Genomic DNA, 15,219 nt, shown 5'->3' with positions numbered 1-15,219 from the left:
TTGTTGATATCTTTAATGAAATTAGTTGTGAGGAATTTCTGAAAACCTTATCGATAATATCGACAGTGGCACGTGGCACCACTAGCATTTTGTTGTCAAACTTCAAACTTGTCATTCAAAGGTCACCTTGGTGAAGTTCATCTCTGACAGATTCAAATTCAAAAAGATTTTGTAATTCAGGTTTGGTGCGTAATTCTCAAATAGATAAGAGCTAAAAACTTTAGAGAACACTGGCATGTGTATTGTTTAATTCATGTAGTGAACTTTTTAGACTATCTTGTGTATTTTCAGTGATAATTGAGTATGTGTGTATTTTAGGTGTCGGGGGATATTTTAACCCTTCAGGATGGATGTGACGGCAACGCAAAGGTTTATTGAGAGGGGGTCCCATAAAGGGAAGGGGCTCGCAGTATTTACGAGCGGAGGTGACTCCCAGGGCATGAATGCTGCGGTGCGGTCAGTGGTTCGAATGGGTATTTACTTGGGATGCAAAGTATACTTCATTCGCGAAGGTTACCAGGGCATGGTGGACGGAGGAGACAACATTGAGGAAGCTAACTGGTCTTCTGTGAGCTCCATTATTCATAAAGGAGGCACCATTATTGGTTCAGCCCGATGCATGGATTTCATGTAAGTGTTATTGTTAGAAAAATTGATGAATCATTCCTATTTATTTACTAACAATTTATGCATCCCATAATATACTTCAGTATTTGAAGTTTTTGAGTTCATGTTATTTCACAATACTTAATAAATTTTATATTATGCCAGGATGTTTCATCATGATTACATCTTATTTCAGGAAGATGTAATCATACAGTTACATGCACTTAATTGTTATCATAAAATACTGTCTTCAATATGAATACGAAATTTAAGAAACTCAATAAGTATTTTTAAGGAATTATTCAGTCCTAGTACTATTATCTTAACAAATCTATTTGACGTCTATCCTTTTTTACAAAAATAATTTATAATGATATTTAATTTTAGCAAAAGAGAAGGTCGTCTGAAAGCCGCATACAACCTTGTTACTCGAGGCATTACAAATCTGGTGGTCATCGGAGGTGACGGATCTCTGACTGGAGCTAACCTCTTCCGCCAGGAGTGGTCAAGCCTTCTTGATGAACTGCTGGAAAATAATAAGATCACCAAAGATCAAAGAGAGAAATACAAATTCTTGCACATTGCGGGAATGGTAAGTTATAAGAATAAGAATACTAATTATTTGAAAGAAAAAACCTTGTTAACAACTATCAATATCCTGTGGCCTCACACTAAGCTATGCCTGTGATGTGGCAGCCAGATTCGCAATTTGTAGGCTAAAGGTTAAGAAAAAACTAATCTGGGTGATGTAATAGTTAAAGGATCTTATGAAATTGAAAGAAAGAAAATGGAATGAAAAAGGGTGGTTGGTTGGTTGGTTGGTTGTGTAATCCCTGGTTTTATGACCCCAATTGCATGTCCCAATGAAAGTTTGACTGCCTTAATGCTTCCAACCAACCAATCAATTTTGTACAAAATTGGAAGATGGGTAAAACTTGTCATTTTAGTAATTTCACAAAATATTAAGTCATTTTGTTAAAGGGTGTAGCAGGAAAGCCTTTCAAATATTGCTCCTAAAGCTTTGCATTCAAAAATTACCAAATGATAGCTTATGACGAAAAAAAATCTAAATCATTGGTATGAAGAGTTGTGAATATATATCAATTATCAGTTTTTTTTTTTAGGTTGGTTCCATTGACAATGATTTCTGTGGTACGGACATGACAATAGGCACGGACTCAGCTCTGCACCGAATCATCGAGGCCATTGACGCCATCGTGAGCACGGCATACTCCCACCAAAGAACTTTCATCATGGAGGTCATGGGTAGACACTGCGGGTAGGTAACAATAGTTTTAATTTGAATGCTCATTTGTAGGTACACTGTACATATTTATGTGTAATTTTATTGATGTCTACGTTATCTGTTTTGTATGTATTACAGGGTGTGTTCCTAAAACGAAGACATATTATCTTCATTTTTAAATTAAAAAAAGTATAAAAAACGGTTAAGATGCATTCACATTAAGTGCATCAAACAGTAATTCACGCGACAGCCGTGAACGATGTCCCAGGGCTATAACCGCAAAAATCGAAGTTCGCAAATTGCAGGCATTTTTCTTTGTCACTCTTAATTCGCCTTCATTGGAGTGAAAGAGAAAGATCCCCGCAATTTGCGAATATCGGTTTTCGCGGTAGCCCCTCAGGTTGCCTTGCCGAGATTTCTCTGTTGCGCTCGGCATTTCGAACTGAGGGCCTACCGCGAACCGCGTTCGACGTGTTGCCTTCCTGTCACACTTACGTACAAATATACAAGTGCGACAGAGAGACAACACGTTGAACGTGGTTCGCGGTAGGCCCTCTGATTCCAAGTTTTTACACGTAGTAGACACGTCGAGTCTATATTGCCGTACAACTCAATATTCAAGAGTTTGCTGCGCATAATGTGGATGAACTTTTACGATTTCTTAACTCGACTTTATTAACTATAAAATAATAAACAGTCATACATCACCACACAAAGTCACCATACATCACCACAGTAAGCTTGCATCAGAAAAGGAAATGGAACCTAAAAAAACAATTGTTCGTCCAGATATCTTGCTGTGGTAACGGGATTAGCGTCTGAAGCGGACTTTGTGTTTATCCCCGAGTCGCCTCCATCAGTTGACTGGAGCGCTAAACTATGTGATAAGTTAGAACAGGCAAGCTTCTACATTTATATGCGCCTTGCCCCCTGCACCCGTTGATTTTTTTTCCATCAGCATTCATGGATGAAACATATACAGGCCATTCCATAACTGGTACTTGTTTAGTTTTCTTGCAGTTTACACCAGCCTATGTACGGACGCTACTTATACCTTTATATGCGAGGAACCAGCGCCGCTCAATTGGCATAAAAAGTTATGTGAAAAGATTATCCAGGCAAGGATTTAATCTGTTATATATGTGGGAGCAGGATCACTATCCATTTCCTCTATTAATTCACTTCATTGAGGCTGCTATTTCTGTATCTTTAGGTATTTAAATAAAAATAAACAAAGAATTTGTACATTTTCGGGTAGTTCAACTAAATACAAAACCACCCGGATGCCACTGCCACTGAACGACCTGACTGTAACCTACATTATTCGATCATGTAATGTTTTCATCTACCCTCAACTGGCTTAAGGAGCCATTTGAGGGTAGATTTTGTTTACTTTTATTTAAATACCTAAAGATACAGACTATAGTATACTGACATTACGGACCGCGAAACACCGGCGCAAGGACGCTAATTTCTTTTACAGAATTTGGCCATGGCATCACGATCCGTAGCGTTAGTGCGCTCAAGGTTTAAATTCAGTTGGCAGGCTTCACTGGCGTTTTGTTTTGACCCAGCCTATGGTGGTGTGTAACTCTGACTGTACCTATACTGATCATTTAATGTGCAAGATGGGTTCCGCTTGCATGACCAACCCCCGGGCCGCTTGTTACAGTTACCTGGCCCTCGTGGCCGCTCTGGCGAGCGAGGCAGATCAAGTATTCATTCCCGAGGACCCTGTTCCCAATAATTGGGTTGAAAAGCTTTGCAAACGATTGTCTGAGGTACGCAGCTTAATTGAGTGACTCTGTGCACATATAACACGCAATCACTGCAAATAATATAACGTAAATTTCCCAGTGTCTGACGCTGCCCCAATAGTTGGCGTCTTCAATCTTAACTCCAGCAAAACTTTTATTCTACTGTCAACTGTTGGTATTAGGCTTTCAAGCACTAGGATTTTTACTTATTTTTGCTTTATATGACGCTGCGAATCACGCAATTCAATAATTTTAAGGTACCTACCTACCAACTCACTTGACTCGGTGATATCATTCTTAATCGATCCAATTTAGCCAATTGAAAGGAGATATTTTCAGTTGCCCCATTTGACTGTTTTGCCACGACGACTTGCAAATTTACTGAATTCGTTTATGCAATTTGACTGCGACCAGTAATAAAGTCCGGTGACTTTTACCCCGTTTTGATTGTGTGTTGTTTGTCAACCTCGTTATGTTCCTGTGAACCTAGTTCGTTCCTTAAAGTCTCAATCACTTGTAGCATGTCTTATCGAAAGGTGTAGGTACTTACTACTTACTATTACATTTCACAGTGGCACACCTATGTAATTTTTCACATGTTGCCTTGCATCACAAAGGATCGATTGTCGTCCTACTTGAAATGACATTTGCATTTGCAATCCACCCTGAATCCTGGAATGACATTAAGTAGCATGTTGACTTACCAAACTATAGTCAATATATTTAGATAACCTTTACAGCCTTCATAGCATTGCAAGAATACAGAAAAAGTCAGACAGTTGAATTGATTTGTACGCTTAGCGCTACGTGACCTCTACCATGTATTTCCCTACAATGCAGACTTTGCCATAAAAAGTTCCGAAGCTATTACCTAAGACCTTCATTTGTCTTGTATCCATGCATTGAATGCGCTTAGTATAAATTTAATGTGATGTACCTACTCATGTGGGTTAATATTATCCACTGGGATGGCATGTCTTATAGCTGCTGCATTTTCCCCCTAAAATTAGCGTGTCGTAATCTAATTGATAAACTATGAATCTGCTTAGAAATGCAATGAATTATATACTTAAAGTGTAGCTAATTTAGTACGATTGAGCCGAATTTATGTAGGTACCTTCTTAGTTGAAATTCCTTTTTATTTATAGATGATTGGTCGAATGACATTCCTACTTTCACCATTTCAATCTCTAACACAACTCCTGTGAAATAGGAAAGGAAATCGGGCCAGCGGCTAAACATCATCATAGTGGCGGAGGGAGCCATCGACCGGGAGGGCAAACCCATCACGGCCGAGCTCGTGAAGAAAGTGGTTGTGGACAACCTGCAGCAGGACACGCGCATCACCGTGCTGGGTCACGTGCAGCGCGGAGGCTCGCCTTCGGCTTTCGACAGGATTCTGGTAGGAACCAATTCTTAATCTATATTACGAGGCACGGTACGCACAGGGTCTCCTTCAGAAGTTTTGCTGTCATCATTATGACCTTATGGTCCCTAGACCCTAGACGGAGCGTAAACGATTGATCATCAAATATCATGATATTTTTATTCTCCGGTCACATGATAACCTGACAACCTCGCTTTGTCTTCTAAACATGATAGGTGAATGTACGATAGTGTTTGCCTAAGTCGCTAACGGTAGTTTGTACGCGACAAAAAAAACGACGACCTACGCGACCACAATAGAAATGCAACGGCATTTCTGATTCCTACGTATTTTTTAACATATTGGACAAATTATCGATTGCATATACGAGTATTATAGGTATAGTAGGGTAATTCGCCAGTAACTGGCCGCCCTAAACTAAAAATGAATTCTATAACGGATTTGATAGCCCACACAGTGAAAGCGTTATATTAAACTTCTATGAAATTATGACGTATAAATGACACTTGCACTGTGTGGGCTATCAAATCCGCTGCAGACTATTCTTGGTCTGACTCTAATCACCTATAAACAGAATTCATTTTGGTATAAGGCGACTATTAGTTATTGAAGGCTGGCCAGTTATCGAAACCTTATACTAAAATTAATTCTGTTTATAGGCGAATAGAATTCATTTAGTGGCCAGTTATTGGCGAATTATAATCATTAAAGTAAATTAGTCATTAAGCCATACTTATTAGATAAAACACAAATTAAGAATGGATATCATTATCTTTATAAAATATGTATATACCTAATATGTAGGTAACTCACACCGTACCCACCCAAGCGATGTTCCACAAGTCAAATAAGTATCTTGACAATTGATTCCTAAATACGTTAGGTAAGTACCTACATTATAATTATTTGATAGTTACGGGTTCGGGGTAATCCCCGATTGTGACTCAAAATATGCGTTCACGTTACTAGCCGCATTCTGCCGCATAGATTTTTTATAGAAGTGTCTCAAAACTAGATACTTTAAGTCTGTTGAACTCTGATTCTATAGTCGCCCACGTCCTCTACGAAAGATCATGCGTTTTTAGTTTTCAAATCTTCGCGTGACGTAAATACGCTCTCACTATATCCCGTCCAAGAAGCGCTCAGCTGACGAAGATAATGTTAAAATATCGAATGGCAATTCTCCTGTTTAAATTGAGTGTCGGAATGCGGACAGCGCAATTGGCCCGCGTACGATAATTGGACGCAGGTTCATTAAATGGCGCGCTACTAATTTAGCCCGGATCGACTTTACAAGTGAAAGCAGATTCCATAGATTTCGCTGTAATTGAATGGCCTGATAATTCTGTTGGAACATGAATGAACATAAAGGTTTCAATATTTTGGAAATCTACCGCCTGGGGTGATTTGACCCATCCTGTATCCCACGCAGGAGGAACCATAGGCACTACTTTTAAAGTTTTATTAACATTTCATTCAAAAGGAAAAAACGGAACCCTTATAGGATCACTCGTGCGTCTGTCTGTCTGTCTGTCCGTCTGTCACAGCCTATTTTCTCGGAAACTAGCCGGATAACTCGCACTTGGCCGGTTTTTATATGACTGCAGTGTCTGATGAGCCACGTTACATTTATAAATGTAAATATGTAAAACATAATAGGTAAGTAGGTTTAATTTCAACCGTACATATTACACGCCAGCACTTAACTACTTACTTACCTATATATTTTTATGTAAATAATTATGTAACACGTAAATAGGTAGGTTTAATATTGACCGTACATAATTTTACTACGTCAGCACTTAACTACTCACCTATATACCTATTTTTATTGCTTTACGAATTGTACGTTAAAAAGTAATTCACCTCAAGGCTAATCATTTTTTAAACACATTTTTGTACGCTGTAGGGCTGCCGCATGGGAGCGGAGGCGGTGATGGCGCTCATGGAGGCCACCCCGGACACCGAGCCGTGCGTCGTGACCCTGGACGGCAACCAGGCCGTGCGCCTCCCCCTCATGGAGTGCGTACGACGCACTAAAGCGGTCGCTCAGGTAACCAGAATAAAAATACCAGTCATTGGCACCCTATAGTCTGTGAAGCCATTTCCGTCAGTGGAAAAAAGCGGCAAATTAAAAACATTAGGCGCGAACGGTTGTCGTCCCATAGAAAATTTGAATTTCGTGCCTTTTTCTACTGACAAAGTTGTTTGACAGACTATAGTTTTATAGCATTCACACCCTCGACCGCGAACACGATATCGTGACCGCAGAAAAGTTACCTCTATATCATATCTTATCAATTAATTAAAAAAATAATGGGGTTATTCATAATCGTTGCCTTAATCTGTAATTTTGACTTATGTATTTGTAAGTAAGAGATTAAACATAAATTAAATAATTGAGGCTTGTAAAGTTTTATAAATAAGGGAGAAAGATAAACCTCTTAGTTTAGTTAGGCTCTGTAATAATAATGGTATCTTGCAGGCCATGGCAGACAAGAACTGGGACCTAGCGGTTCAGCTGCGCGGTCGCAGCTTCGCTCGCAATCTGGAGACCTACAAGATGCTGACGCGTCTGAAGCCTCCCAAGGAGGCCTTCGATGCCGACGGGAAACCTTCCGTAGGTGATATTTTATACCACTACACGATAACAAAACTCGGTAAGACGTATTGGGGTAACTTCGGAAGCGGGGTACTTTTAAAATCGCTTATATGAATTTAAGCTACTTAGACTCGTAGAAGCACTTTATACTTTGGCGTCACTTACTTTACTAATGATGTCGTAATAGAGATTTTTAGGTTCTTATTTACACGTAGAAATAGAAGACATCCTCCTAAGCCCCAAGGTCCTACCTATAGTACCTCTTCAGTTCGATGAAATTTAAATCCAATTCAATTGGAACGGAGTCGCCTTTCCTTTGCTACGTTTAATTTTCCAACAACGCAAAATCGACTCTATTTCCTACACTATAGGTTTACATTTCAGTGGCTCATATTGGATTTTTCATTTGTATGGCTGGGCCTTAGGAGGATATACACTACATTTGTAAACGAATCTCGAATATTATTATATAATAATTGTATAATTGGTATTAGGTAAGTAGTAAAACGTCCATATTTAAAAATTGAGTTCATAGTTCAATGCTGCACCTAACTTAAGTCATAAATAAAGATCAACCACGTTATCGCATGCCATGTACAGTGTATCTAGGTAAGTTTTTTTAAAGCGATATATTAATTGTTAAGGAGGGGTACACACTGGCAGTGATGCACGTGGGCGCGCCCGCGTGCGGTATGAACGCGGCCGTGCGCTCGTTCGTGCGCAACTGCATCTACCGCGGCGACACCGTGCTCGGCATACACGACGGCGTCGAGGGGTTCATCAGCGGCAACATCGTCAAGATGGACTGGTAAGTGGTAACTACATATAACGTAACTTATATTCATTGTTAAGGAGGGCTACACACTGGCCCCGGGTATGTCCTTAAACTACGTCCAAGACCACCGGTGGACGGGCAGCAGCGTCCCTCAAATTCGGTGTACTCGACTGCGATCGCCAACCCGCCTGCCAAGCGTGGCGATTATGGCATTCACCCCCCAAAGGGGGAGGCCTATGTTCAGCAGTGGACGTCTTATGGCTGAGATGATGATGATGACACACTGGCAGTGATGCACGTGGGCGCGCCCGCGTGCGGTATGAACGCGGCCGTGCGCTCGTTCGTGCGCAACTGCATCTACCGCGGCGACACCGTGCTCGGCATACACGACGGCGTCGAGGGGTTCATCAGCGGCAACATCGTCAAGATGGACTGGTAAGTGGTGACTACATATAACGTCACTTATATTAATTGTTAAGGAGGCTACACACTGGCAGTGATGCACGTGGGCGCGCCCGCGTGCGGTACAAACAGCAACTCCCCTAAGGACTGATTTAGACGGCGCATGCAATTTTAGCTACATTGCGGACTGTTGGTTACGTCCAATTTAACCGACCGATCAAAAACCACAATGTAATGAAACTCGCATGCGAGTTCTCGTATCGTCTAAATGAGCTTATAATCGCTTAGGTATTTGCTCCCCTTGTATAAAAACTCTTTGTTTTACTTCACTTACTCAGGTCGGACGTAACGGGCTGGGTGGGGCAGGGCGGCGCGTTCCTGGGCACTAAACGCACGCTTCCCGGGGACAAGAAGGCAGAGATGGCCGCTCGCATCAAGCAGTTCAACATCCAGGGCTTGTTGATCATCGGTGGGTTTGAGGTACGAACGACCAAAGATATATATATATATATATATATATATATATATATATATACAGTCAAAAATCAAAGATTCATATGGGTGTCCCTAAAACCAACGCCAAGACTTAACGGACTTATTGGAGAACAGCTGATGGACTACAAGATTAAGCAAATTTACCCTTAATGAAAATCACTATTTTGGAGATATCGGCATTTTTATAAGAATCCTCGTTATAAAAGGTATATAAAAGTTCCGATAACTCAAAAACTATGAGATTTTCTGGTACATTTGCTTAATCTTGTACACCGGCCAACCACTTAGACATACGGTTTAATTTGACCTTCTTGTATCGTCTTTTTACAGTCAGCAAAAGTATTTAAATGTATGTACATTCATCTAAATTTATAATTGCTTACAGGCGTACCAAGCAGGATTGGAGCTATACGAATCCCGTCACCAATTCGCCGAATTCAATATCCCCCTAGTGGTGATCCCATCCACCATCAGCAACAACGTGCCCGGCACTGACTTCTCGCTAGGAGCTGATACAGCCCTCAACGAGATCACCGAGATCTGTGACCGCATCCGTCAGTCTGCGCAGGTGATTTTCAACTTTGTTTATACGACCATAAGGTCATCGGGCTAGTAGTTAACTGAATTAGATATAACACTAGTGGTGATCCCATCAACCATCAGCAACAACATGCCCTGCACTGACTTCTCGCTAGGAGCTGATACAGCCCTCAACGAGATCACTGAGATCTGCGACCGCATCCGTCAGTCTGCGCAGGTGATTTTGAACTTTATTTATACAATCATAAGGTCATCGGGCTAGTATAGTTAACTGAATTTGATATCACACTAGTGGCGATCTCGTCCACCATCAGCAACAACGGGCCCGGCACTGACTTCTCGCTAGGAGCTGATACAGCCCTCAACGAGATCACTGAGATCTGCGACCGCATCCGTCAGTCTGCGCAGGTGATTTTGAACTTTATTTATACGACCATAAGGTCATCGGGCTAGTAGTTAACTAAATTAGATATAACACTAGTGGCGATCCCATCAACCATCAGAAACAACGTACCCGGCACTGACTTCTCGCTAGGAGCTGACACAGCCCTCAACTAGTTACATTACAGAGATCTGTGACCGCATCCGTCAGTCCGCGAAGGTGATTTTGAACCTTATTTATACTAGCATAAGGTTTACTATTTAAGTATTTGACTTTAACGTTTGTTTATTTATTTCACAGGGAACAAAACGTCGTGTGTTCGTCATTGAAACCATGGGCGGATATTGCGGCTATTTAGCTACCTTGGCAGGTAAAGCACTACCTCATTACATAATAAATCCAAACAAATAAATATTATAGGACATTCTTACACAGATTGACTAAGTTGTGTTGTGGGTACTCAGACAACGATATATATAATATATAAATATGATACATATATATAATATAATATGTAATATATAAATAATATCCGTACTTAAGGCGTTATTCTTAAACGTCTAACAAATCCTTGATAATCGTTTGTTGTTATAGTTCGTAGGTTTCAAACAGAGCCCGAGCTAATCCTATTGTCTATTGGTAAGTAAAACCGCTCGTGCCACGTGCCACCACCACCTGCATAAAAACCTGCGTACTTCGGTTACTGAGTGCCGGCGAGTCGAACGCTACAGAACCAGTCTAAAAGTGTCATCGAGATGCGTAACAAAGGCGCGTTATCGGAGAGCGCAACTACACTGGTTTTTTGAGCGTTGGACTAGCCTGCGCTCAGGTGCCAAATAGAATAAGTATGACCCTTTTTTACAGGTAAGTAGCACGTGCGGTTTTACTTAACAATAGACAATAGGATTAGCCGCCGGACTCAGTTACGAAGCTACGAACTATATCTGTAATTTTGAGATTTGAGTTTGTTAGAAAGGGACAAAATTTAACAAAGTTTTATAAAAAATTCTTACGATTCTTTTAGGCCTCGCCGGTGGCGCCGACGCTGCCTACATCTACGAAGAGAAGTTCTCCATCAAGGACTTGCAGCAAGACGTGTACCACATGGCGTCTAAAATGACGGGCGGCATTCAGCGCGGTCTCATCCTGCGTAATGAGAAGGCTAACGACAACTACAACACTGACTTTATCTACCGGCTCTACTCGGAGGAGGGCAAGGGACTGTTCACAGCCAGGAGCAATGTGCTGGGTAAGACCTGTACTGATTGTTTCTCATCCAAAAAGTGACCGTATCTCATCTATAATAAGGTAGAAATTTGAAAATGACGGGCTGCATTCAGCGCGGTCTCATCCTGCGTAACGAGAAAGCTAACGACAACTACAACACTGACTTTATCTACCGGCTCTACTCGGAGGAGGGCAAGGGACTGTTCACAGCCAGGAGCAATGTGCTGGGTAAGACCTGTACTGATTGTTTCTCATCCAAAAAGTGACCGTATCTCAACTATAATAAGGTAGAAATTTGAAAATGACGGGCGGCATTCAGCGCGGTCTCATCCTGCGTAACGAGAAAGCTAACGACAATTACAACACTGGCTTTATCTACCGGCTCTACTCGGAGGAGGGCAAGGGACTGTTCACAGCCAGGAGCAATGTGCTGGGTAAGACCTGTACTATTAATATATAACTGTTTGGGAACCGGAAAGATTCATTTCAGTTGGAACCGGAAAGATTCAGTTTCAGTTCAGTTGAAACTAATGATGTAGTGTAAGGCGTGTAGGCTAAAAGAAGACCACAGTATAAATAACAGTCAGTATCTGTGACAGCTCAGGAATTATTTAATTGTAACGTAGAGGTCGATGTTAAAATTTGGGATACAAATGATTACTTGTCCCTACTACTACTCAAAGTTAGCGATTCATTTATAGCGTTTAATGTCACATTTTTTCGGTTGTCAATTATTTTTAATGAATAAATCACGCGCAACGGGCATTATGGCCAGAAGGTCGCAACGAGTGGTGATAAATTAAAACCCTCCCAATGGAAGTGTTTTAAATCGACACGGGTTGCGAATTACCTATTCGCACGTATCGTACAACGTTTTATGGCTTATGACCCTTTAACACATTCAGTGCCGAAAACCCGACTATCGGGTATTTTATGATTTCGTTCCAAGGCCTAGTTATTTCTATTTCTAGGACGATAGTCGGGATCGTGGTACTACTGCTTTATATGACGAAATTGTTGTGTCCTGGCGCGGACGTCTTGTTTGGCTGGGTGGCAATGTGTTAAATTTTCGACATAGGCACGTCAAGTGCTAATTACCGCACTAGTGCGATAAAGTAAGCACCAGCACCGTATTATGTACTGTAAACTTTGGTATAACCAGGTCACATGCAACAAGGCGGCTCCCCGACCCCGTTCGACCGCAACATGGGCACCAAGATGGCCGCCAAGTGCCTGCACTGGCTGGTGGAGACGCTGCAGCGCGGGCCCGCCACCGGCGCCGACACGGCCTGCCTGCTCGGCATCGTCAAACGACAGTACAAGTTCACGCCGCTAGAGGATCTCAAGGCTCAGACCAACTTTGCGTAAGTGTTGAAATGTCCACTGTTTATTTCACAACGGTGACTGGTGATTTAACATTGACTTTCCTGTCCATTTACGTTACGGGTCAATAAGTAACGACAATACCTATAGTATGTATCTTTAGGAATTTAAATAAATGTAAACAAACAAGTTGTACATTTTCGGGTAGATAACATTTATTGGTTAACCAACCAAATACAAAACCGCCTGGATCTGTCACTGAACGACCTGGCTTCAACCTACGTTATTTGATCATGTAATGTTTTCATCTACCCTCAACTGGCTTAAGGAGCCATTTGAGGGTAAATTTTGTTTGTTTTAATTGAAATACCTAAAGATGCAAAGCATAGCGTCAATATTTACTTGCACGGCGAAGATAAAGAATAAAGAATACAATAAAGAATAAAGTGTCGCTGTCATGTAACAATTATCACCGTGGTGAAAAAAGAGCCTGATTGGTAGTACTACCAAGAATCATTTTGGCCGAATGTTTGTTTAACACTATTTGCTTATTGAGAGGCGATGTGAATTATTTCTTCGTTTTCAGCCAAAGAATACCAAAGCAGCAATGGTGGATGAAACTGCGTCCCCTGCTTCGTATCTTAGCTAAGCACGACTCCACTTACGAAGAAGAAGGAATGTACATGACCGTTGAACAAGGAGAGATTGACTCAGAAAATGTCATTTAATTTAATTTTATCTCAGTGGGATTCGTTATTCGAATTTTAAAGTTAGAATTTACACCAATACTAACAGCTTTATATGTAGGTAGACGTTAAACTGTAGCAGTCACAGTGATTAGTATGTGATTATTATTTATTTATTTCAATGAGATTCACTAGCAGTTAATAGATCAATTTTACAGGAGACACTAGTTAATAATGGGTGAAGTATAAAATTATGCATTAAATGGGTTGAATTTCATTAAGATGCTTTTTACCAAAAAATGGTATATCTATTTTATTGTAAGTTTAAGTACAAATGTCAACTTTTATTAGACATTAATCAGTAACCATAGCGTTATTACTATTGTTAATAATGAATATAGTTAATGCGACATTACCTAACTTTACAAATATGAGGGCTGTGGAGGGACCGCTTATTTTGCCGTTCATTTTGTTGACTATTTATTACTAGCGCAATTCATTTATTTTTAAACTGTTTATTTTTGATATAGTACAATATTGTGTAAAATGTAATAAGCATTAATCTTACATCAACTATGCATGTGAATCTATCAAAGTTATCAAACCATTTTAATATAAGTATCAATTTTTAATATTGATAAATCACAACTAATCTATTATAATATCGATGTTTAATCGAGCGTAGTAACTTAAGGTTTAAATATGTAATAGAAAATATATATTGAAATTAAGTTTGCTAACAGTATTTTTTGAAATTGTGAGACATAAAGTATGTTCGTCGATAAATCGTTACTATTGTTAGAGATTATTTATTCTAGCAGCTTATAAAATCGGAAAAACAGCAAATTCGTGGCAAACGAATATAAATGTTGTTAAATCATGTTACATTTTATAATAAATGTATTTAGCTCTCATTATTTTTATTCCTTTCCTCAACTACATACATATTACTCAATAATCCTACATCAACTTATACAAAACGTTTAACCTCGTGCCGCCCAGTGTACATTAGGATGTACACTTAGTTTCGATGGAATGTCAACCTTAATTCAATACAAAGTAGGTAGCATTTTATTTGTCTCATAAAACTTTTGAACAAATGAAATTCAACCTAATTAAAAATACAACAAGATTCTAACTTCCTTGGCTATAATTTTGTATGGTGGGCGGCACGAGGATAAATACGTATTTGCGTCTCACATTCTGAAGAGAGTGAGACGCAATGCACAGTTCCAAGTATCGATAATTACTGTATGTCATATTTTAATGGATAAGTAACAGCAGCTTATACCCTGCCGGAATAATCAGGACACGGCATGACGAATATTTCCGATTAGACTGGAATGACTGGATTTAGACTGATACTTGGATATGGCATGTAAGTATTCAAAATCCTAGTACAGACATTTTGACAGCTTTTGTTAGAAAGGGTCTTCCACTTGTATTACAAGTTACAAGCTTTTGATATACAGGCACAGACAAAACATCCTCTAGACTGAGCATAGTCGGGCTACCCCCGCTGCCAAGCATATGGTAATATTACTCCATGTTCGAGTCGAAAGTGTCTTTGTGTGACGTCCGTGAACTCGTTCGTCGTTTGAACGGACCAATCACGGCACGGGACTTCGCTCACCTCGTCCCGCGCACCCCCGCATTTTGGGCAGCATCGGTTGCATGAAATAATTGCTCTAAACTCCGTCTAGAGGATTCCTAGTCTATGTATACAGTACAGGGCACTGGTCCAGGGTCCCGTTTCATAAGGGCATCTATCTACATACACGTTTTGCCGAA

General features: G+C 40.3%; 1 protein-coding gene across 1 annotated transcript; it reads left to right on the top strand.

Moving 5' to 3' along the window:
* Positions 1-39: 39 nt before the first annotated feature.
* LOC134680125 (ATP-dependent 6-phosphofructokinase) lies at positions 40-14,342 on the top strand. The gene is made up of 15 exons (XM_063539177.1): positions 40-185; positions 319-630; positions 994-1,198; positions 1,731-1,885; positions 3,525-3,633; positions 4,823-5,011; positions 6,906-7,049; positions 7,482-7,616; positions 8,243-8,406; positions 9,114-9,255; positions 9,656-9,838; positions 10,493-10,562; positions 11,217-11,441; positions 12,582-12,783; positions 13,329-14,342. Exons 2-15 carry the CDS (start codon positions 347-349, stop codon positions 13,468-13,470), a joined length of 2,349 nt encoding a protein of 782 aa, XP_063395247.1. The 5' UTR covers positions 40-185; positions 319-346; the 3' UTR covers positions 13,471-14,342.
* Positions 14,343-15,219: the final 877 nt, after the last annotated feature.

Source organism: Cydia fagiglandana, chromosome 3, assembly GCF_963556715.1.
Source record: "Cydia fagiglandana chromosome 3, ilCydFagi1.1, whole genome shotgun sequence".
Taxonomy (NCBI): domain Eukaryota; kingdom Metazoa; phylum Arthropoda; class Insecta; order Lepidoptera; family Tortricidae; genus Cydia; species Cydia fagiglandana.
Note: the sequence above shows the minus strand (reverse complement) of the source record. Positions and strands in the feature narration are given on the sequence as shown.